Source organism: Bufo bufo, chromosome 2 (genome assembly GCF_905171765.1).
Source record: "Bufo bufo chromosome 2, aBufBuf1.1, whole genome shotgun sequence".
Lineage (NCBI taxonomy): Eukaryota > Metazoa > Chordata > Amphibia > Anura > Bufonidae > Bufo > Bufo bufo.
In genome coordinates this window covers 394,724,266-394,749,279 of record NC_053390.1, presented here as the reverse complement: position 1 = coordinate 394,749,279, position 25,014 = coordinate 394,724,266, and the positions used below count along the sequence as shown (strand labels likewise).

Sequence of the window (25,014 nt, the reverse complement as noted above, 5' to 3'; positions counted from 1 at the left end):
TTCATTTAATTCATCGGCAATTGCAGAGGTAGCTGCCAGCAGCGGATCTTGATAATTTGTGTGTCAAGTGCATTCAGCATGTTCAGAACAACCATTAACCTCATTGATAGCCAAGGCACGTAAGTGTGTGTATTTCTGTGCATATCAATAATGAATACATTGAGATGTTTTGTTTGCATTTTTATCATTAACATGTCTATCGACCCTTTGATTTCCAGAATTATGACTTTTCCTTCTCGGTGTTGCAATTTCAATATTTCAACATTGCTTCATTAGCAAGAACTAGGGCTATGTGGTGGACCCAGGACCCACCTTTCTGCTTCAGAAACAATTAACAGATGTTTCTTTGGGTGCTGTTTTACAGATTCATACCAGAACCATGGTCCCTGTGTAGTGTATCCTGTGGAATAGGTGTTCAGCAAAGAAGTGTGAAGTGCCAGGTGCTTTTGTCATTTGCACAGACCATTGCTGACCTGCCGCTAGATGAGTGTGAGGGACCACAGCCAGCCACTCAGAGAATGTGTCATAGTGGACCCTGCAATGGTGAAGCTATTGAATACATCCCAGATGAAGAAGTGCTGGAGAATGAAGGATTAAAGGAAATTGATGAACTCTATGACTGGGAGTATAATGGTTTCTCTGAGTGCTCTGAATCTTGTGGAGGAGGTAAGTGACTCACTATATCTATCTGAATTTTCTGACAAGAAAAACTTTATTATGTACAGTACCATTATTTGGGCAGAATATTGTTTCCAGCCCAACAGAATAATTGATTTGGCTCAAGCTAATCAACAGAATAGACACAATATCACACCCAAATATATACTGTAAGTTTAAAAATCAGTACCGACAAACTCTCCCTTAAGTCACTATACCAATTGCTGTGACTACAAATAGAGCATGATCTGAAGACATGAAATTTTTTTGTGAATGATGCTCATTAGTGTAAATAATGAAGCTTTTGTGGACTCTTGACCTTTGGGTGAGATTTGATCTATTTATTGCTAGCCTGACAAGTTGTTGGCCATTAAGTGTCTAAAAATTCTACTAGATTGACAAGCTGGAGTGTTCTCATGAAGCATTCTACAAATCCACTACAATGACTATTTGTGAATTATGTATGCCATGCTTTTCCTTTTAGAGGACTTTTGACACTGTATATGACTGTGTATGATTTGTAACAGCTTATGAAAGTTAAAGAAGTAGCTGGTGTTGAATAATGGTGGTTTAATCAGATTGACCTTAGCTTTTTGTGGTTAGGAAAACAAACAATTCACAGTGGAGTCTTTTTGCATCCATGGAAATCGAGGTGCCAAGTGCTTTTAATATTCATCAGGCACTATTTTCTGGCACCAGGAATATTTTATTCAGGTTCCAAATTCTTACATAAATGTTTTTCCATGAACACTTGTGTGTTACCCGTGATTTGTGCTAAGTCAGCTTTCTTAAGAAGAAGCAAAACTTTCCAATGCTCAGAGAATTCCTGTGACACCATCTTGTTTATGCACAAGTATTAAACACACCCAAGTAGTGAAGTTGTAGGCCGTATTTTGAGTACAATTTTATCTTAGATTTTTTTTTCTGATTCGGTAATTCTCAGTTAAGTTACATGAAAAATGTTCAACTGAAATATTGGGCCTTGATAGACCTTTTTAATACCTAGTTTCGGTAAGTGTTTTTATTGAAGAGTAAAAATGTCTTGGATTACCAACTAAAATGAAGAAGGGTGATGATAGAAACTGCAGAAACAAAGGTTAAAGGGGTTGTCTGGGTTCAGAGCTGAACCCGGACATACCTCCATTTTCACCCAGGCAGCCCCCCTGACTTGAGCATCGGAGCAGTTCATGCTCCGATGCTCTCCTTTAACCTGTGCTAAATCGCGCAGGGCAAAGGCATTTTTTGGAGATCCGGTGACGTACCGGGCTCTCCATGGGGCTGCCATGAAGCCCGGTGACGTCACCGGCACTGATGAGTGGGATTTAGCGCTGCCCTAGCCAGTAAAATGGCTTGGGGAGCGCTAAAGCCCGCCCATCAGAGCCAGTGACGTCACCAAACACACTGCCGGGCGGAAGCTTCTGCCCGGCAGTGTGTTATGATAAACAAAAGAGCCCATGCCCTGCGCGATTTAGCGCAGGGCAAGGGAGCGCATTGGAGCATGAGATGCTCCGATGCTAGCCTCAGGGGCGCTGCCTGGGTGAAAATAAGGGTATGTCCGGGTTCAGCTCTGAACCCAGACAACCCCTTTAAATATCTGTGCCTACTTGGAATATATTTATTTTATAGCATTATATACAGTACTAATTGAACAAATGTGCCCCTGACTTAAATGTTTTTTTTCAGGTTTTAACCTGGATAGCCTAATTTATATAGTATATAGGACTGGCACTCATATATGGAATAGAAACATGGTTTATTGGAATAAAATAAATATAGAAATAAAAATCAGCCTGTCAGATGTACAGTCTCAATAAAATACAATATTAATACAATCATAAACACGATATCAGTGAGATGAAAATTCTAAAAATATCCAAAATGATGTAGGAGCCGATGGCACTTTGTTGGACCTGTAATGGTCCTGGGTATCAATTATATATACTTGTCTTGGAGAGACAATAGTGCCGTCGGTTTCTACCACCCTAAATGGTATTCCTCTTAAAAAAACAAATTTCCATGTACTACTCCCGCAGACAGCAACTGATTAAACCCCATAGGTCTCTATATATCAAAATGCCCCGTATCCACGGACTTCAAAGATAGCCGGGTAATCAGTGCTCTCAGTAAAACAATGTATCTATCTCCGCAACACCTTTACACTGTTGCAAACAAATAGCCGGGTAATCCACTTTCAGTATAACGATGTATCTATGTCCGCAATAACTTTACACTGTTGCAAACAGATGTTCTTCTGTTTGTAATTGCCAGCAGAATTAGTCCTTAGTGGAGGGGTGACAGCACGATCGCTGTATACTATTGCACACAGGTACACTGTCGTTTGTAAAACTGGTTGCTAGACAGTTTGACCTTTTCATAGAAGGGTATTATACCTCCTGTATGTTTCCCCACAGGTGTGGGCTTACCTCCGCCTGCGCTCTATTTGATGGGACTAGTAATTTAGTCTCTCTTTCCGCTCTGTATGCCGGCGTCCCGGCTGCGGTATTGGCGTTCCTCGTGTTTCTCACCGCTGTTTCCCACGTGATGTTCCTGTGTGAGGTATGCGGCTACTTACTTCCGAGCGCTCGCGGGATGACGTGTTGGATCCTTTCTAATACGTATTGAGGAAATCCTTCTCTTCGTGGGAAAGTGCACTTTACTCCAAATAAGATTCGGGGTATCTAGTCCAGGATTATTGCCAGGATTTTCACCAAACGCGTTTCGGGGAGACGCTGTCCCCTTCCTCAGTGGCACTACCCCGATTCCATTATCTGTGCGTTTTATAGTTACTATTGGTATTCTTGAAAGTCCGTTCTGGATCCTGGTTGTATCAGAAACCCGGTCCGGATCCTAACAGTGCATATTTTTTACTTTTGCTCTTTCATTGCGGTTTCATTGCGGTTTCCTTGCGATTACAGTGCGGTTTTTCATATTGTGATGCGTTTTTTTGTTCTATGTCTATGATCTTGTATACATAAAACAACAAACTACACCTTGTTAATTTTAAACTTTGCATTCATATATTTTATGAGAATACCATTCATATTTCCATTTAGTCATATATCCATGAGAAAATAATAACATGTGCAATCTCAATATAAAAACACAAAATATATAAATTAAAAACACATATATATATAAGATACAATTTTTTTCTTATATATATGTGTTTTTAATTTATATATTTTGTGTTTTTATATTGAGATTGCAGAAGTTATTATTTTCTCATGGATATATGACTAAATGGAAATATGAATGGTATTCTCATAAAATATATGAATGCAAAGTTTAAAATTAACAAGGTGTAGTTTGTTGTTTTATGTATACAAGATCATAGACATAGAACAAAAAAACGCATCACAATATGAAAAACCGCACTGTAATCGCAAGGAAACCGCAATGAAAGAGCAAAAGTAAAAAATATGCACTGTTAGGATCCGGACCGGGTTTCTGATATAACCAGGATCCAGAACGAACTTTCAAGAATACCAATGGTAACTATAAAACGCACAGATAATGGAATCGGGGTAGTGCCACTGAGGAAGGAGACAGCGTCTCCCCGAAACGCGTTTGGTGAAAATCCTGGCAATAATCCTGGACTAGATACCCCGAATCTTATTTGGAGTAAAGTGCCTCAATACGTATTAGAAAGGATCCAACACGTCATCCCGTGAGCGCTCGGAAGTAAGTAGCCGCATACCTCACACAGGAACATCATGTGGGAAGCAGCGGTGAGAAACACGAGGAACGCCAATACCGCAGCCGGGACGCCGGCATACAGAGCGGAAAGAGAGACTAAATTACTAGTCCCATCAAATAGAGCGCAGGCGGAGGTAAGCCCACACCTGTGGGGAAACATACAGGAGGTATAATACCCTTCTATGAAAAGGTCAAACTGTCTAGCAACCAGTTTTACAAACGACAGTGTACCTGTGTGCAATAGTATACAGCGATCGTGCTGTCACCCCTCCACTAAGGACTAATTCTGCTGGCAATTACAAACAGAAGAACATCTGTTTGCAACAGTGTAAAGTTATTGCGGACATAGATACATCGTTATACTGAAAGTGGATTACCCGGCTATTTGTTTGCAACAGTGTAAAGGTGTTGCGGAGATAGATACATTGTTTTACTGAGAGCACTGATTACCCGGCTATCTTTGAAGTCCGTGGATACGGGGCATTTTGATATATAGAGGCCTATGGGGTTTAATCAGTTGCTGTCTGCGGGAGTAGTACATGGAAATTTGTTTTTTTAAGAGGAATACCATTTAGGGTGGTAGAAACCGACGGCACTATTGTCTCTCCAAGACAAGTATATATAATTGATACCCAGGACCATTACAGGGCCAACAAAGTGCCATCGGCTCCTACACCATTTTGGATATTTTTAGAATTTTTATCTCACTGATATCGTGTTTATGATTGTATTAATATTGTATTTTATTGAGACTGTACATCTGACAGGCTGATTTTTATTTCTATTTTTATTTTATTCCAATAAACCATGTTTCTATTCCATATATGACTGCAAGTCCTATATACTATATAAATCAGACTTAGCTTTGAGGGGTGTCTCAATTTTGGACTAGAGCACCTACCCTGAGGGGACAGTGATGAGCGGATCCCTTCTTTTTTCCATTCTTTTTGATAATTGAATTTAACCTGGATAGCCTAGGCTTAGCATAGACCATTAAGATGTGATTAGTGAATGTAAGCACTACTTATCCACAAAATAACCCCTTTAATGCAGTGCTTTACACAGTGCTACTTTTGTGCAAACTGCATTGGCTGGAGCTTAGCCACAGCTTAGCCCTGTTCACTTGAATGTAATACAACACAGTCACAGTCATTGAAGGTGCTGTATCAGGAATTGGAAAGAGAACCAAAGCCTCTACTTTTTGCTAATAGATCGGGGTCCTAGAAGTCGGTCATCCCCCAATTGATTATTTATTGATTACCAAAGCTAGGCCATCAATGATAAAATCTGAACTAGGCCATAAAGGGGTTCTCCAATTTTTTTTGAAGTCCAGAGTACCTCAAACACTGCATATTTTTGCCCTATATACTTTTTTCTCACGTCAGCACTTTCCTTCTCCTATTCTCAGCATTACTACATCCTGGCAGAATGTTTGCATGCAGCACTCCCTGTTTTTATCAGCTTCTTCCTGGGTTATCTAACCAAACCCAGCATACTTTGCCATGTAATGTTTCTCAGGGCTCACACCTGCTAGCTAACATGGAGAGGAGAGGTGTGCGGGCATAAATACTGCAGTGGGAATAGTAAGGCAGGCAGAGCAAGCCATGTAAAACATTACAGATCAAAGCATGCTGGTTAGAAAACCCAACAGGAAGTTAATGAAAATAGGGAGTTTTACTTGTAAGCATCCTTCCCAGATGAAATGATGTAGAAAATAGGGGAAGGAAAGTGCTGACATGAAAGATGGGTTATATGGGGCAAATATATATGGCGTTTAGAGTACTCTGGGCCAATACAAAAAACCGAAAAAAGAACTTAAAAAATAGTTTATTTTCAAAATATATTTTCTCATCACATATTTAATCACATTGTATAAATTTTGTTTAACAAAAAAAATCTACAGTTTAGATACTCCTCATTTGATTGTAGTTTACACAACACTACAAAAAGCCCTGCTTAAAAACATAGCATAGATGGTCATTGTACAGGACAGTTATTTCCTATCCTGAGCTCAGACATAGAAATGGGCCTTATATTACTATGGAATCATACTGCTATGTCTCTTCCGAAAGGGTTGCTGTATCGTTTAGGGAAGCAGTGAGGGCTTTTCCCAGAAGGAATAACAGTGTCTGTAAAATGTCTGTTACTGCATACCTCTTAAAATCCGCTTTTTATTAGTTGTCTTTGAAGTTGTGTTTTTGGTAGTCTAATCATTTCTACCTCTTCCCTACTTTTAAGAAGCCCAGAGTCTTTCAAGGAATGGAATTACTATTCCTTGCTGCAGACTATATTCACATGTGTGTAAGTGTGAATATATTGGCTAAGCTCTGCCAGTGATGTTAGTGATTCAGTAAAAAACACCTTTTACTTGGTTCTGGATGAGTGATTTTTATGTCCCCATAGAATCTTCTCACTGTACTGAAGCACAGTAGCTTGCACTCTCTCAGAAGCAGAATCCTTTCTTCCCAAGATGGTGCTGGCTCTCAAGGAAGTGAAAACATTCCATAGCTATGAAAGTGTTTTATAAGCAGGTGACTGCACATATTGCGGATGGCAAAATGCAAAAAGAAAAACCCCCACGTCCCAGTTCCAAATTGTTTAGTTTATATGGACAGCTGGAAGCCATGCCTGTAACCTCATTTAACACGTTTCACTCAATCTACATTGTTACTGAACTGGAACAGGTCACTTCCAGTAATAATATGATTGCTGCTGTTTTCTTAGGCATACAGTTCCACAGGAATTAAAAGAAAGCTACAGTATGCTTGTAATTTTCAAAATTGGTAAGAAATGAAATCTACCCGAGCGTGGTTTGAAAGCCTAATATTATGAGTATTTTATTTTATGTTTTCTTTTTTTCTTGCTTACCCTGCATTTCCAGCAGGGTTTCTTTTTTCCCTCTTTTTTTTTTTTGTCCAGTCATTAGAAGAAGTGCATTTCCGGACTGCATTTTCAGACTGCTTCAGACAATAGCAGTCTTATATTTTTGCAGAAATTATATATTTCACTAGATTAAGGCCTCATCCACATTTCAGGTGACATGTCCGTGAAAAAAAAACGTACGTGTTTCATCCATGAAGATGTCCGTGAAGGATCCGTGGTTGGTCCGTGTGTCCATTTTTACCATCCGTGTGTCATCTGTAAGGCTACTTTGATGAAGATGTCCGTGAAGGATCCGTGGTTGGTCCGTGTGTCCATTTTTAACATCCGTGTGTTATCTGTAAGGCTACTTTCACACTAGCGTTTTAGTTTTCTGGTATTGAGATCCGTCATAGATGCTCAATACTGGAAAAAAACGCTTCAGTTTTGTCCCTATTCATTGTCAATGGGGACAAAACTGAACTGAACAGAACGTAATGCTTCAAAATGCATTCCATTCCGTTTGGTTGCCCAAACCAGAGAGCAAACCGCAACATGTTGTAGTTTGCTTTCCGTCCTAAGAAGTGGAGCAAGACGGATCCGGCATGACCCCCAATGCAAGTCAATGGGAACTGATCAGTTTTCTCTGACACAATCTTCCTCAATAGAAAACAGATACACTCACCTAAAGAATTATTAGGAACACCTGTTCTATTTCTCATTAATGCAATTATCTAGTCAACCAATCAATGCATTTAGGGGGGTGGTCCTGGTCAAGACAATCTCCTGAACTCCAAACTGAATGTCAGAATGGGAAAGAAAGGTGATTTAAGCAATTTTGAGCGTGGCATGGTTGTTGGTGCCAGACGGGCCGGTCTGAGTATTTCACAATCTGCTCAGTTACTGGGATTTTCACGCACAACCATTTCTAGGGTTTACAAAGAATGGTGTGAAAAGGGAAAAACATCCAGTATGCGGCAGTCCTGTGGGCGAAAATGCCTTGTGGATGCTAGAGGTCAGAGGAGAATGGGCCGACTGATTCAAGCTGATAGAAGAGCAACGTTGTCTGAAATAACCACTCATTACAACCGAGGTATGCAGCAAAGCATTTGTGAAGCCACAACACGCACAACCTTGAGGCGGATGGGCTACAACAGCAGAAGACCCCACCGGGTACCACTCATCTCCACTACAAATAGGAAAAAGAGGCTACAATTTGCACGAGCTCACCAAAATTGGACTGTTGAAGACTGGAAAATGTTGCCTGGTCTGATGAGTCTCGATTTCTGTTGAGACATTCAAATGGTAGAGTCCGAATTTGGCGTAAACAGAATGAGAACATGTATCCATCCTCTGATGGCTACTTCCAGCAGGATAATGCACCATGTCACAAAGCTCGAATCATTTCAAATTGGTTTCTTGAACATGACAATGAGTTCACTGTACTAAAATGGCCCCCACAGTCACCAGATCTCAACCCAATAGAGCATCTTTGGGATGTGGTGGAACGGGAGCTTCGTGCCCTGGATGTGCATCCCTCAAATCTCCATCAACTGCAAGATGCTATCCTATCAATATGGGCCAACATTTCTAAAGAATGCTATAAGCACCTTGTTGAATCAATGCCACGTAGAATTAAGGCAGTTCTGAAGGCAAAAGGGGGTCCAACACAGTATTAGTATAGTGTTCCTAATAATTCTTTAGGTGAGTGTATGTCCCCCATTGACTTTCAATGGAGTTCATCACGGATCCGTCTTGGCAATGTTAAAGATAATACAACCGGATCCGTTCATAACGGGTGCAGACGGTTGTATTATCAGTAATTGAGGTGTTTTTGCTGATGCCGGATCCAGTAAAAACGCTAGTTTGAGAGTAGCCTAATTCACTGACGTGGCTCAGCTGAAAATTAATTTCCAAAAAATCTCAGTCTTCAGTGAAAAACAGATGCCATCCGTAGTGTTCATGATTTTCTAGGACCCATAGACTTCTATGGGCGTGCTTAGTCCGCATCACGGATCAAAGTAGTGCATGTCTCCGTGAGTTTTTTGATGACCCACGGTCAGTAAAAAAATATTCAAATGTGAACAGACACATTTAAATCAATGAGTATTTGTGCTGTCCGTGGAAAATGTGGACAGCACATGCGAGTGAAAAACGGAAATGTGGACGAGGCCTAAAACTGTACAAAACAGACCTATAGTATCAATTAGGGCCCAAAGTTAAACAACAAAATAACTGCAGGTGCAAGCTAATACACAAACCTCTGACAAATGACAATTTAAAAGACACTGCTAACAGAGATATTGCAAAATTGTACATTTATTAAGCATATAAAAACAACATAAAGAAAACATAGAACAGTATTGACATCCAAAACCACAAGAAGGTGCACAACCATCGTCATACATAAATATAAGTAAACCTTACAAATAGAAAGGGGGTACATATGAAACAACAATCTTCCCACAATGTGGTTTGTCCCCATAGATCATTCCATACATTAAGGTATACAGACCTGGATGAATAGCACCTCCACAACATCCTGACGTGTTTCGCGTCAGCATCCTCAGGGGAGACAAAGAATACTGGGAAATTGCTCCTACATATACCCAGTATAAACCAATAAGCACATCTGACATATAATAAGCTGATAAATAAACCGTACCTCATACTAAACCAGCTGGTCTAATAACAGTGAACGACGCCATCTCTTGCTTCCGGAGTGCGCCAGGCAAGTGGAACGTCATCATGCACTAAGTGCCGGCCTGCCCAGCGCGTGACAAGGGCCGTCACATGACACACATGCCCAATGCCATGCACCATCTGTGTTAACAATGTGCTTTAAATTGTCATTTGTCAGTGGTTTGTAGATTAAAGCTGTGCGTATGTGCGGTCCATGCTCCCATTCATTTCTATGGGGCAGACGGCAATAGCCGAGCCAGCGCTCGGCTATTTTCGGCGGCCCCATAGAAATGAATGGAGGGCGGCTCCGCTTGCGCAGTGCACCCTCCTTCACTTTCGGGGCTCCGTTCTCGATATAGGTGTGGGTCCCACCACTGGGACCCGCACCTATAAGACAATGGGGGCATATGCTAGCCATATGCCCCCATTGTCTGAGATGATAAAACCCATTTAATTGCACCTCCGAGCGACGAAAATTTGACAAAACTTTGGCACATTTTTGGAGTAAAACCAAGCCAACTTATAGGTGGAGTAAACAGACTAGCTAGACCAGGGATCAGCAACCTTCGGCACTCCAGCTTCTGTGAAACAATTCCCAGCATGCTCTATTCATTTCTTTAGGAGTTCGGTGAGGAGCAGAGTAAGTATGCATGCCACTGTGATAAATCTGGTGCAGATATACAGGTTCTTCTCAAAAAAATTAGCATATTGTGATAAAGTTCATTATTTTCTGTAATGTACTGATAAACATTAGACTTTCATATATTTTAGATTCATTACACACAACTGAAGTAGTTCAAGCCTTTTCTTGTTTTAATATTGATGATTTTGGCATACAGCTCATGAAAACCCAAAATTCCTATCTCTAAAAATTTGCATATCATGAAAAGGTTCTCTAAACGAGCTATTAACCTAATCATCTGAATCAACTAATTAACTCTAAACACCTGCAAAAGATTCCTGAGGCTTTTAAAAACTCCCAACCTGGTTCATTACTCAAAACCGCAATCATGGGTAAGACTGCCGACCTGACTGCTGTCCAGAAGGCCATCATTGACACCCTCAAGCAAGAGGGTAAGACACAGAAAGAAATTTCTGAACGAATAGGCTGTTCCCAGAGAGCTGTATCAAGGCACCTCAGTGGGAAGTCTGTGGGAAGGAAAAAGTGTGGCAGAAAACGCTGCACAACGAGAAGAGGTGACCGGACCCTGAGGAAGATTGTGGAGAAGGACCGATTCCAGACCTTGGGGGACCTGCGGAAGCAGTGGACTGAGTCTGGAGTAGAAACATCCAGAGCCACCGTGTACAGGCGTGTGCAGGAAATGGGCTACAGGTGCCGCATTCCCCAGGTCAAGCCACTTTTGAACCAGAAACAGCGGCAGAAGTGCCTGACCTGGGCTACAGAGAAGCAGCACTGGACTGTTGCTAAGTGGTCCAAAGTACTTTTTTCGGATGAAAGCAAATTTTGCATGTCATTCGGAAATCAAGGTGCCAGAGTCTGGAGGAAGACTGGGGAGAGGGAAATGCCAAAATGCCTGAAGTCCAGTGTCAAGTACCCACAGTCAGTGATGGTCTGGGGTGCCATGTCAGCTGCTGGTGTTGGTCCACTATGTTTTATCAAGGGCAGGGTCAATGCAGCTAGCTATCAGGAGATTTTGGAGCACTTCATGCTTCCATCTGCTGAAAAGCTTTATGGAGATGAAGATTTCATTTTTCAGCACGACCTGGCACCTGCTCACGGTGCTAAAACCACTGGTAAATGGTTTACTGACCATGGTATTACTGTGCTCAATTGGCCTGCCAACTCTCCTGACCTGAACCCCATAGTGAATCTGTGGGATATTGGGAAGAGAAAGTTGAGAGACGCAAGACCCAACACTCTGGATGAGCTTAAGGCCGCTATCGAAGCATCCTGGGCCTCCATAACACCTCAGCAGTGCCACAGGCTGATTGCCTCCATGCCACGCCGCATTGAAGCAGTCATTTCTGCAAAAGGATTCCCGACCAAGTATTGAGTGCATAACTGAACTTAATTATTTGAAAGTTGACTTTTTTTGTATTAAAAACACTTTTATTGGTCGGATGAAATATGCTAATTTTTTGAGATAGGAATTTGGGGTTTTCATGAGCTGTATGCCAAAATCATCAATATTAAAACAAGAAAAGGCTTGAACTACTTCAGTTGTGTGTAATGAATCTAAAATATATGAAAGTCTAATGTTTATCAGTACATTACACAAAATAATGAACTTTATCACAATATGCTAATTTTTTTTGAAGAACCTGTAGATTGTCTGAGTCTTACTTTTAGACATTATTAGTAAACCTGCCCCACTGTGCCCAAGTATTAACTGATCCTCTAGTGGCAGTAACATGTACAAGTACAGTATATGTATGTATAGAGGTGACCAGAGAAACTTTGTTCAGTACTAATGAAGTGTGGAGTTATTCAAATTGCTTTTTCTGTTGGTTTCTTAGCAAAACATTGGAATTTGTACAGGACTGCTACCAGTGACAGTTTCTTTATAAATTCAATAAGTCTTACGCACCACATTTGACCTATAATAAGGCTTGTTTCCATCTTGGTTTCCATAGTTTGGACATTAAACCTTTGACTTTGAAGGAGTGTCAGAATAATGTAGTCAAAATGTATTGTCTTTATTTAGCAGTTTGCATGCATAAAAGTGCATTATTCTGAATAGGATAAACGTCTAATTGCCTTATAACATAAAACTACTGTACCCGCACCTCAGCTCAGTACATGACATGATTTCAGCTTCGAAAACTGCATTAAAAATTCTGCACATTTGGCTGTACGCTAATGGGTACATATTTGTGTGTACCGATTAACATGTGCGATACCCGAACCTGGGTATTCATGGAGATATTATTTTACCTATTCTCTGTTTTCATATGCCGTATTAATGAGAAAGGTTGCTGTGGTACTGTATTTATAATGACCCACTCAGCCCATGAGCCCATTCCCTACAGTACAATTTTATGCATGCAAAGTACTGTACAGGGATATTATTTAAACTAAGAGACCGCAACATCCCTGATTGTTGATGGTTTCCAAGAGATTCTTTTTACACTGCACAAAAAACTAACTCCAAAACATGTAAAAGTGTAATGTAACGTAAAAGGCAATATATGAAAATATACAGTATTAGAAAAATGCTACATTTTTATTGGTCAACTCTGTGTGTATATATTGCATATATTGGAATTATTCCAGATTTTTATTTTTTCTATTCCATATCTTCAAAGTATAAAGATATATCCCTATCATAAGACATTTGGCAAAAATGCTTGGTACAGAGACATGGGAGAATAAAAGGTCGATTAACAATCCACCTGCACTTGATTGGAGAGGCTATAAAATTTTTATATTCTGAGTGGGATTTCACGTGCATTTTATCGGTTTTGTTATACTTGCCATGAATCAGATTTAGATGTTGAGTACTCTGAAATAATTAGGATAAATATAGGGGAAATAGTCTGTAAAAAGGACAGTACAGTCTACATTTTCAAACCAATGGACTACATGGCCATCTTCACGTATATGCAATTTCATAAACCAGATCTGCGTTGAACCTTTAGTAAGCGATGAAAAGGAGAATATACTGTAGACATAGGGTTGAGAACTCTTCTTCAATAATCTTTTTGTTCTGACTAGAGCCAGACCAGTAAGACTATTCAAGGTAATTTTATTGTTTTTACTGTCTCGGGAGATGAAACTGGATCGTCTTACACATAACCTTTCACCTTGCAGAAGTAGCAACCAGAAGGAACCAGTTAGTAATTTAGCCTGCCACTAGCTTCACGATTTCCCAATGCTGTCATCAAATATCATGTAACAATTATGCCATTCTCTTCAATATAAACATTGCTGGGTTATGCTTTGTTGGAAGCTTAAAGATCCACATAGCCATTTGTCACTTCATCCATGATTTATCGTCCTTCCCCTCCTTCCGTTCTTTTTCTTTCTCCTAGTTGCTTCTCTTTTTAATATCCTATTTGTAAGATGTGACAAGGGCTCTAAAGAAAAACAGCTCCTAATAGGACAAATACCAGGGCAGTGTAATACACATTGATTAAAAGCTCATCTTAAAGAATATTTCATTGCCGTTATTCTTTTCTGACTAAAAGGTTAGAGAGATCTAAACAAGTGCTCTGTAACTGCTCCTTTCAACCCAAAGCTATAAGGTAACAACTGTTGTTTCTACTTCACACTTTGTGAACCCCACTGATTCAAGCATACTGTACACATGGGGCTAGTTAACGGTTTTACAGATTTGTGCCTTAATGAATGGTTTACAGGATATAGAATGAGAAAAACATTTTGTCACCTGATTTAAGGTGCATTCTTCTTCAGTGCAACCAGTTAAGGAACCAATAAAATCACTTGGCTTGACTGTTTCATCAGCTATTGAAACAATAATTGATGTTTTTCATTAATAGGATTTTCCAAGATATTGTAACTGATGACCTATCCTCTGGATAGGTCATCAGTATCTGATCAGTGGGGGTCCGACACCCAGGACCCCCACCAATCAGCCATTTGAGAAAGCACCGGCGCTCTCAGTAACGCCGCAGCTTTCTCGCAGCTTTGCCTAGACCATGTTACTTCACATTCATTGGTCACATGGCCTAGGTGCAGCTCAGCTCCATTGAAGTGAATCGGACTGAGCTTTGATACCAAGCACAGCCGCTATACTTGGCAAACTGAGAGAAGGCTGTAGAGCTACTGTGAGCGCCGGTGCTTTCTCAAACAGCTGATCAGCCGGGTGTCAGCCACCCATCAATCAGGATAAGTGTTCAGTTCAAATATCTTGGCAAACCCCTTTAAAATGGTTCAGTTTGCATATTAGGGAGTTGCATCTATAGCACTTCCATAATAGACTTTTATTATGGCAGTCTTTACAGACATGGATAGTTGTCAGTAGCTGAGCATGACCATTGCCATTCGAGACTGCCAGGAGAATACAGGTCATCTGTGTTCTGTCTTATTACAACAGACACAGTAGATCAGAGTTCAATCAAAACTACATATTTATCAAGACTTCATTTATGCCTTGAGAGAGAGCTCAGCAGTTTACAGAAGTGGTGAAGGACCTGTAAGGAGCTTAGTGATGTCACCATGTGGCTGGAGCTCCTGTGCTGTATGTGTGAGTTTAGTGTTTCCTCATATAAGTTGTCAAATACTATTCCTCACTATGTAATGAAATCTAGACATGCTAGGAGTTGTAAGTCTCTTCTCTTATACCCCTCTCCATATAATGTTTAACAGCTTGGACATGCTGCGAGTTGTGGTTCTCTCCTTTTATGTTCCATCAGAACAGGCATTTTCTCTTACCGACTGCCGGTACAAACCAGTCTCTGGGTTATATTTGTGTATTTTTGAGTGGGGAAGGGATTAATCTTTGTAGATTTTGTATACTGCAGTCTATTAAGCATATATTACATGGGTAAATAATGGTTCAGATAATTGCTAACAAGAGTTCATAGTAACGCTCATTATCGATGATCTGGCAGTGTAGTACTGTTGCTAATTACCATTCATCAGGCAATTGGAATCTTTCCGAAGGCTGAAAAATTATAATTTGTCAACTGCAGATCATGCTGTGTAATCATGATCTGCTGCTGGCAAATAGTTATTCAGTATGGGGATGAACGATGACATTAGCGATTGCTCCTCCCCATTCTAAGGAGGAGATGCATGTAATAGCAGCAGTCTCTTCCACTAGCGAACGGGCAATTGCCGGGAAGGAATACTTCCATACCGACAATCGCCTTGAAGATCTTCTCATCTAATATAAGCCTTACAGTTCCACACCAAATCTATTTTGTACTGTTACTAACTAGGAGATTCCTTCCAACAAAATAGCCACTCTCGCTGTGTGTAACAAAAGTTATCCAGACTGCACTCAGCCCCCTCCTATACTTTCTGGAGAGAAGGAGGGGTAATGGAGATGGCTGCAGCCTTAGACAACAATGACTGCTTTTCTATTGTATTTGTCATGGTCTGCAATTGTCATATCTGACAAAACACAAGCAAATAACAAAGACACATAAGGAGATTATGTTCCATTTTATTAGTTGTTCTTTTCTGTGTTTGTATTCTGGCTTTAGTTCCCCTTTAAGGAATTTCTCTATGAACAATTCTAGAATACACATGCATGCATTCACCGATCCTACTTACAAAAGATTCTAAGATACAAAGATATATACTTCATTGTCTTGTGATGGCAATTTTAATGATGAAAAAGATATTGCATTGCTTCCATTTATTTTCTATTGGACTTTAATCCTTTTTGGATGCTTTTCTTTCAGTCATCTACATGCGATGATTAAAGTAGTTGTCCTTTTTACAGCAACTAACTACAAACTCCTATGGAGTCTAAATTTGTCGGTTCTGGTAAAGTGCTTTGATTAAACCTCCTGAACCCCATGGGTGGTCACATCATCAGCATCATAAATAGTGTGTTGAACAAAAGAGCAGCAAGCATATATTCTGTTTCACTAGCCACATACTAATTTGTCTGTGGATGACAAAGACACCATTCACAATACAGACAAATCTTACTAATGTCTTTTTGCTTGTAGAACAGTTGAAAACCTCCCAGATTTCTTAAAGATTCACACAGTGCAAAAAGGAAGCCAAGCTGAGGAGTTCTTGGGAATTTGATATGCATCAAATGCTGCTGATAAATGTTCCCTTTTATGCCCATTGCCAGAAATAAAAGTGACCACAGTCTGTGTGTATTTACTGTGTGTTGTCAACATGTACCCTTCAACTATTGTTGGACTATAATTTCCACACTACATGCCAGATCAAGAGGCCGCAGATGATGTGAGTTGTGGTCCAGGAACAGCTGGAGGTGTTGGCCCTCCATGCTATAGTATGTACGGTATATTTAAGTGTAGAATATCTAGAGTTAATGAGATTTGTCCAACACTCACAAAGCATCCAACATACCTACATGAGGCTCCGTCACCTGAATACACACATGATTCAAAAGCAGATTTTCATCTCTGGCTGAATGTTGAAAGGAATATAGTAGCACCCCAGCCAATGTAAAAACGTATTGGTCCCAACTCCCCCTTCAAGTAAGTAAATATCCTGCTGATTAAAACCAAACCTATAAATGTGAAAACGTTTTTTTTCCCCCCGTTCTTTTAAAGGCACACACTGCATCCTACATTAAACAACCTTGTTAGATATTGGTTCACTATGAAATCTGGTGACGTTTTTAGAGGATTGTTGGCACAAGCGTGCTTCCTTTGAGTTCAGCTTGGCTTTGGTTTATGAGCATTGACTGCCAAAATTAGGTGAAATATAGAAACTTACACTCTCCCTTTTATTTTCTACTCCCTATCCCACACAACGGGGATCATTTATTTTGTGCCATGGCAGGACTGATGCAGATTTAGCTGTGGCAGTCTTGTGTTTTGCTGTGTTCCTTGTCAGCACTCCCCCCTTGTCTTCAAATTTCCTGAGTGCTCTTAATTTGCAGTTAATGGTTTTTGGCAAACTTTTCTATTTTTTGTTTAATTGAGACTACTGAATAACTGTTTTTTGGCTTATGAAAGTTTTCTGTCTCACACTGTACAATAGTTTAAGTTTCTGTATTTTTCTTCAGGTATGCAAGAAGCTGTAGTGGTCTGCTTGAACAAACAAACTAGTTCAACAGCGATTGAAAGCCTGTGTGTGGCCAGCAGACGTCCTCCACCGCTCTTAAAGTCATGCAATATGGAGGCATGCCCCCCAAGGTAAGACTGTTGAAATATACTTGCAGCACAATTCCGAAAAATATATTGTGTATTTTCTCTTGATTAAAGTACCATAGAAACAATTGCAGCCCGTAGGCGATCTCCAGGAATTGGTTATAGAAACATAGATTTTTTTTCCTTTATATAGTATTAAAGGGATTTTCTCTTTTGACAACCGCATTCTGTATGGCTTATTAGGGCATAAGAGTGTCAGGCAGAGGTGGAGTCCCTCATTTGGAACAAGCTGTGGTTCTCACTCTGGTTGGCTTTTTCGGCCCATTTATTACATGAGTAGCCATTCGGTTAAATGCACATTTCATACTATTTCAATGAGTGACTAATGGTTGCCCACTACGCCACATCTTTTTATTGTTTAAAATGTTTTTAGAGTACTATTTTGGCTCAATGTTTAACTGAATCTTAATCATTTTTTAACTTCACACAAATTTTTTCTTGCAAAACAAAGTACAGGGTAGGCCATTTATATGGATACACCTTAATAAAATGGGAATGGTTGGTGATATTAACTTCCTGTTTGTGGCACATTAGTATATGTGAGGGGGGAGACTTTTCAAGATGGGTTGTGACCATGGCGGCCATTTTGAATCCAACTTTTGTTTTTTCAATAGGAAGAGGGTCATGTGACACATGAAACGTATTGGGAATTTCACAAGCAAAACAATGGTGTGCTTGGTTTTAACGTAACTTTATTCTTTCATGAGTTATTTACAAGTTTCTGACCACTTATAATATGTGTTCAATGTGCTGCCCATTGTGTTGGATTGTCAATGCAACCCTCTTCTCCCACTCTTCACACACTGATAGCAACACCGCAGGAGAAATGCTAGCACAGGCTTCCAGTATCCGTAGTTTCAGGTGCTGCACATCTCGTATCTTCACAGCATAGACGATTGCCTTCAGATGATACGAGATGTGCAGCACCTGAAACTACGGATACTGGAAGCCTGTGCTAGCATTTCTCCTGCGGTGTTGCTATCAGTGTGTGAAGAGTGGGAGAAAAGGGTTGCATTGACAATCCAACACAATGGGCAGCACATTGAACACATTTTGTAAGTGGTCAAAAACTTGTAAATAGCTCAAGAAAGAATAAAGTTACGTTAAAACCAAGCACACCATTGTTTTTCTTGTGAAATTCCCAATAAGTTTGATGTGTCAAATGACCCTCTTCCTATTGAAAAAACAAAAGTTGGATTCAAAATGGCCGACTTCAAAATGGCCACCATGGTCACCACCCATCTTGAAAAGTTTCCCCCCTCACATATACTAATGTGTCACAAACAGGAAGTTAATATCACCAACCATTCCCATTTTATTAAGGTGTATCCATATAAATGGCCCACCCTGTATTTATGTTTGGTCAAGGCCGATCTTTGAATAATTTTTTTGTAGAGGTGCAGTTGCAATACCTCAGAACAGGATAACTGCAAAGGGTTGATTGTTATACTTTTATTTGATTCATTGAAATGTTTTGATTTGTTGTATTTGCCTACTCATTAGTATTGCACGGAAAGGTCAGGATTAACAACCTCGACTTAGCCCCTGTAGGTTGCTAGGAGATGGGCCTGAGTCTGCCCCTAGTCAATAGAGAGTCTAGTGCTAACTGAGGAAGAGAGAAGACCTACATATACCTCCTTCTAAGGACTATGCCTGAGTCCCAGTGACAGAGAGAGATAGAAGGAAGATTATAATATCTGGAATCTGCAAGGCTGTGCATTGAAGTTTGTCAGCAAAGCACTGTGGTCGTTTAAGGCTGATATAGACTTATCAGAAATATCGCCTGATAATTATTATCACTATTACTGTAGCATTTAACAGTTATCGCCAGAGCAGCAGTCTGCATATTTTACTGTATAGATCATGTATGGACAGGATAGGGAAAGTGTAAAATGTAACTTTATTGATGTTTGTGAGTTGGTGGTGTGAGTGTTTGGTGCAATCTGTTTCGTGCTATGATCCAGATGCTGATAAACATCTGGGTCATGGCACCAATAAATGGTCTAATTGGGGGTGATTGGATAAGTAAGTGATCATCTTCTCACATCTTTTTTGTAAAAAAAATAAAAACCCACATGTGACAATCGAAGAGCAGTCTTTTAGCTTGCCCTCCTCTGCTCCTCCACATTCCTGCTGGATAAGATCACGTATGTCTCTATTTTGTGCTCTAATTTGGAATATCTCAGTCTGTGTAGCAGCTAGAGATTTGAAGAACTATGTTTTAACGCTAACAATCTTCAAAACAGAACAAGGATGGCAATCATAGCAACCCTAAAGCCAGAAATACAACCTTTAGAAAACCGGTTTGGAGTGAAAGAAGTAGGTATATGCTGCTTTCACTGGGACCCAATTCTAAGAGGTGTATCTTTGGATATATAAAAAGGGGATTTCAGCTCACCCACCATCCTCCTTCGCCGTGCATGGATCCTGGACCAGGAATCAATCAGAACAGTAGAAAAAATCCAGTAGCAGGCTTAGGATAAAATCCAGTTTCTTTATTACTTCATTATAAAATACATAGGCTGACCAGACAGGCAAGGTCTACGCATTTCGACTGTTCGTATAATCATTGCCATGTGGTCATGATTAAGACATACAGTCGAAACGCGTAGACCTTGCCTGTCTGGTCAGCGTATGGATTTTATAATGAAGAAATAAAGAAATTGGATTTTATCCTGAGCCTGCTGCTGGATTTTTTCTAGTGTATCTTGGGTTGTATTGTAGCTAGCACTGCAATCCCCGTTTTGTTTCCAAGCTTATATTGTCAGCTTTAAAACAAGACCTGTGATCAAAGGCCGAGATCCAGCCATCATTAGCAAGAACATATGAGATATATCCTTGTTATTGAAGTGCCATCCTGCCAGGACCTATGAAATATGTCCTTGGCAGAGAAAGGGTTAAAGGGAACCTGTCACCTTGACCAGGATATCTGATCTGCAGGCAGTATGTTATCGAGCAGGTGGAGCTGAGCAGATTTATGTATACTTTTATGGGAAAATATTCAATGAAACTTGCATTTTATTCATCAAAATCCCTACTCTTTCAATGCTTAGGACTCCAATGGGTGGTGCTAATCAGTGATTTACAGTCATTTCTATCTACACACTTATACACAGATAGCTGCCCATCACTGAATAGGACCACCCACTGGACTCCTAAGCATAGAAGAGGCAGGGAATTAAATAAATAAAATGTGCTGAATCTTTTCCCATGAAACTACCATGTTTTTGCATTATAAGATGGAAGTTTTAGCAAGAAGAAATCTTCCTAAAAAGTGCCTATATCTTAGAATCCGCAGTCAGGTTGGTCCAGCAGTGCCAGACTCTCCCCAACTGTTTCCTTACTAATGCAGCGGAGCGCTCATACAGTGCTTTGCCAGATCAATGACAGAGCTGTGCTTATGCACACTTTTCCACCAATTTGTGTGATCAGTGCATGCAGGACGGGGAGAAACAGAGCTCTCCCTATGCTGAAGGTTCTCAGGCAGTAAAGAAGGAGATGAAAGCTCTGACTAACTTGAGGATCTTTGAAGATATCACCTGGGGGAGGAGCCAGACCAGGAAGAAGAAAAAGACTTAACAGTGGGTACTGTTCTGTACTGTACACAGTAACTTCTGATGTTTATTAAAGATCATATTGTGTAGTATGCCTGCAGGATGATCTGTGTAAGTGCACACAGCAGAAATATGTGTGTTTCTACTGTACACGCAGCAGTGGTTTGTGTATCTGCTGTGCATGTAGCAGTACTGTGTGTATCTATTGTGTCTATAATGCAAGAAGCAGAGCGGTGTGTATCGTGTGTGTGCTGCAGAACTGTGCGTGTGTATTTGTATAATATCATGGCCATGAAGAAAGTAAAAAATACTTTCAAAAACGTAAAACATAAATAAAAAAGCAGAACATGCATGGCAAGACAATACAGAGCAATATAGGAGACACATTTACTCCTATCATATGTCCACATGCGCTATTGCTGTTTGTGTCAATAGTCAGAAGATGACACCAAGTTTAACAGGAGCTGACTGTAAACTATTATCCACCTCTACATAAATTATTAACCCTTAGAGGATCCTGCGATTTTCCATTTTTGCGTTTTCGTTTTTCACTCTCCGCCTTCCCATAGTCCTAACTTTTTTATTTTTCCATTCACATAGCCTTATGAGGGCTTATTTTTTGCGGGACAATTTGTGCTTTTTAATGGCACCATTTACGGTTGCATACTATGTAGTGGGGTAGAAATGGGGAAAAACGCAATTCTGACAAAGGTTTTTATTTGTTTTCTTTTTACACCGTATACTATGCGGTAAAATTGACGTGTTATCTTTATTCTCCAGTACGGTTACAACGTTACCACACTTGTATAATTGTTCTTGCGTTTTAATACTGAAAAAAAAATTAAAATCTTTGAGAGAAAAAAATGTATCACCATATTCAGACCCCTAAAACTTTTTTGTAGTTATGTGTACGGGCTCATTTTTTGCGGGACGATCTGTACTTTTCAGTGATACCAATTTTTGATCACTTTTTATAAAAAAAATTATTGGAGAGTTGAAGTGACAAAAAATGGCGAATTGGCTGGTTTTATTTTTTTCCCTTTACGCCATTTGCCGTATGCCATTAATTTTGTTATATTTTAAATGTATTGGCGATGCCCATGATGTTTACTTTTTTATTGGTTAAGTATTTTTATTTTAAGGAAAGGGGGTGATTTGATTTCATTTTTTATTTTTTATTTTATATTTGTAAAAACTTTTTTTTCCTTTTTTTTTTCTTTTTTTAAGTCACTTTGGGTGACAATAACTGGCAATCATTAGATTGCCCATTGTGTTCATTGATGGCTATATAGCCATCATTGAACACTTCTGCTTGAGGCTTCGGGCTATTTTAGCAATGTAACAGGTTCCCCGATCTCAGCCGGGGAATGCTGTTACCAGAGCAGAAGCGCGCAGCTTCCGCTTCCACACTGCTCAGATGCCATGGTCACATTTGACCACGGCATCTGAAGGGGAAAATGTATGCGATCAGCCTTATGGCTGATCGCATACATGTGCCGTGGGTCTCTGCTGTTTAAAATAGCAGAAACCCGCCGGACATGTTTAAAGACCAGTCCTGAAGGGGTTAAAGGCTATGTACACCTTTGGCGGCAATTTTTTAAATTATTATTATTGCATTGTACTCATTTGGAGCTAAAATTATTTTTTAATTGGTCTTTATTAAAAATGTTGAGCCACTTTCCCTGCACAGCTTTGAGTGTATCTGGTAGGAGGATCTGAATTTTCTCTCTACTTCATCAGACAGGGAGCTGACGGCTCCTTATCTCTGATCTCTGACTATATAAACAATCATTCAAGCTCAATTCTTACTGTATCTTAAATAAATCTTAAATCAATTCTTACTGTGGCTTAAATAAATGTTTATGACCTTTTAGTAACTTAGAGATAAGGGTTATTAGATGACCGGCACAAAGTGAAAGTGAAAGTACCATTTACACAGCTAGACAACGAGTTAACACTTTGTGACAGAACGGCTCAATATTTATAATAAAGACAAATTTAAAAAAAATTTAGTCCAATATGAGTAAAATGCAATCATAAAAAAAAATTGCCCCCGAAGGTGTACATAGCCTTTAAAGTTACTGACATTAACTCCTCCACTTCATTAAACTACCAGGGATGTTTTACTTAGTATAAAATACTTATTTTCTAATTTTCTCTTGTCTAAACCTTGGGGGCGTCTTATGGTCAGGAGCGTCTTAAGTATGTATCAATCTAGTCAGCTGTTCCTGCTCTATGCTATGCTGTCCATAGATACAGTAGGACTGCATGTGGAATGAAGCAGATTACCTTTAAGGAATCAGCCTTCTACCAGTTGGAAAACAGAATTTGGAAGGAACCTGACACTATTTATAAAGAGCTCCATGAGGCACATACCAGGGTTTTATTAAAATGATGTTGGTTTACCACAGTACTGCCAGATTGCTGTTTGCTTCCTGTTAGCAGTGTCCTAGCCCAGAGGTAATTGCATATCAACAGGAATACATATTTTAAAGGGATGTTATCAATTTTCCCCAATACACTGACTATAGTAATAAAAAATATACATTATAAATGCTTTTTTAAATAGTATAACCTGTTTTTTTCCACACAATAACCTCTTTCAAAAATTTTAAGAAAATCATTATTCAGCAAATATGGCCATTTGAAAACATTGCTTCAATTGGAGCAGGATTTCGGTTGTGGTGTACGGTATAAACTATCATCTGCCCTGTACAGAAATAGAAGACCGCAGCAGCTCAATCACTCAGCGTGGGTTACTGTGTGAAAAGAATTTCTGAGATGTATGAGGGGATGGGGAAATAAAGTAAGAAATAGAAGCCAGATGGCTGCTTTCTTCTTTCTTCTGTACTTTATACAATTACGTTTGTTTTTCTTTTTATGGAGCTCAGACTTTTAGGAGAACATAATTAATAAACAGCAGGAAGAGGGTATTTAATGCACCTTTTAGAAATAATATTGACGGGGAGTGCCAACATTTCCAAAGTCACTGCAAAATCTATCTCCAAACTGATTTTATACCGGAAGGACAGTGCCCAAAGCTGTTTTTAGGACGTATGTGTTCCTATTGCTCCTTGCAATAGAGTAGCTTATAATCAAATTTCCCTCAAAGGATCTTTCTGACCTAAAACCAACAGTTTTTTTCATCTAAAATAACGTAGTGTAATTCCAACATCAACCACCCTAGTAATGTTTAATGGGATTGTGTGGTTTCCAAAACCCATTTTAAAATGTTGCATTAAAAATATTCAGAATCCACCATTTAGAACTGTCATCCATCAACCTGGCTAGAGGCTAAAACCAGGGCTGTGGAGTCGGTAGATAAATGTTCCGACTCCGACTCCTCAGTTTTATGTACTTCCGACTCCAACTCCGACTCCCCGACTCCGACTCCTCTGTATTATCTGCTGCTTTCTCCTTTGTGTGCTTATCTGCTGCTGAAGATAGGGCAGTGGGAGGATCCAGGAAGGGGCATTTATTCTAAAACATGATTTTCCTAGGAGAATCCCATAGTCATGTTTAAAGTTTAAGCTAACAATCGGAGTTTACAAGTTTTTATAGCCTTAGCTTAATGACAGCAGTTTTTCCAATGGTTTACAGCTTCAGTCTTGAACTATTGGCCCTCCATTCCCTTCACTTATACAAGTGTCTCACTCTCTAGTCCTGCAAAAAAACATATTTATTTAATCCCTTATCAGTGAGAGGCTAGGTTACACATGGACGCTGCGTTCCCTGTAAAAGCAGAACACAACACTATGGAAAGTATAAGTATTGCAGC

General features: G+C 39.7%; 1 protein-coding gene across 3 annotated transcripts in view; it reads left to right on the top strand.

The window, feature by feature from the left end:
* Positions 1-25,014, top strand: part of ADAMTSL1 (ADAMTS like 1) — a 1,022,249-nt gene that overhangs the window by 903,926 nt on the left and 93,309 nt on the right. For all 3 annotated transcript variants that reach the window (XM_040417238.1, XM_040417239.1, XM_040417240.1), the window contains 2 exons: positions 365-666; positions 17,538-17,667. In XM_040417238.1, coding sequence (XP_040273172.1) covers positions 365-666; positions 17,538-17,667 — 432 coding nt within the window. The remainder of the gene's footprint in view (positions 1-364; positions 667-17,537; positions 17,668-25,014) is intronic.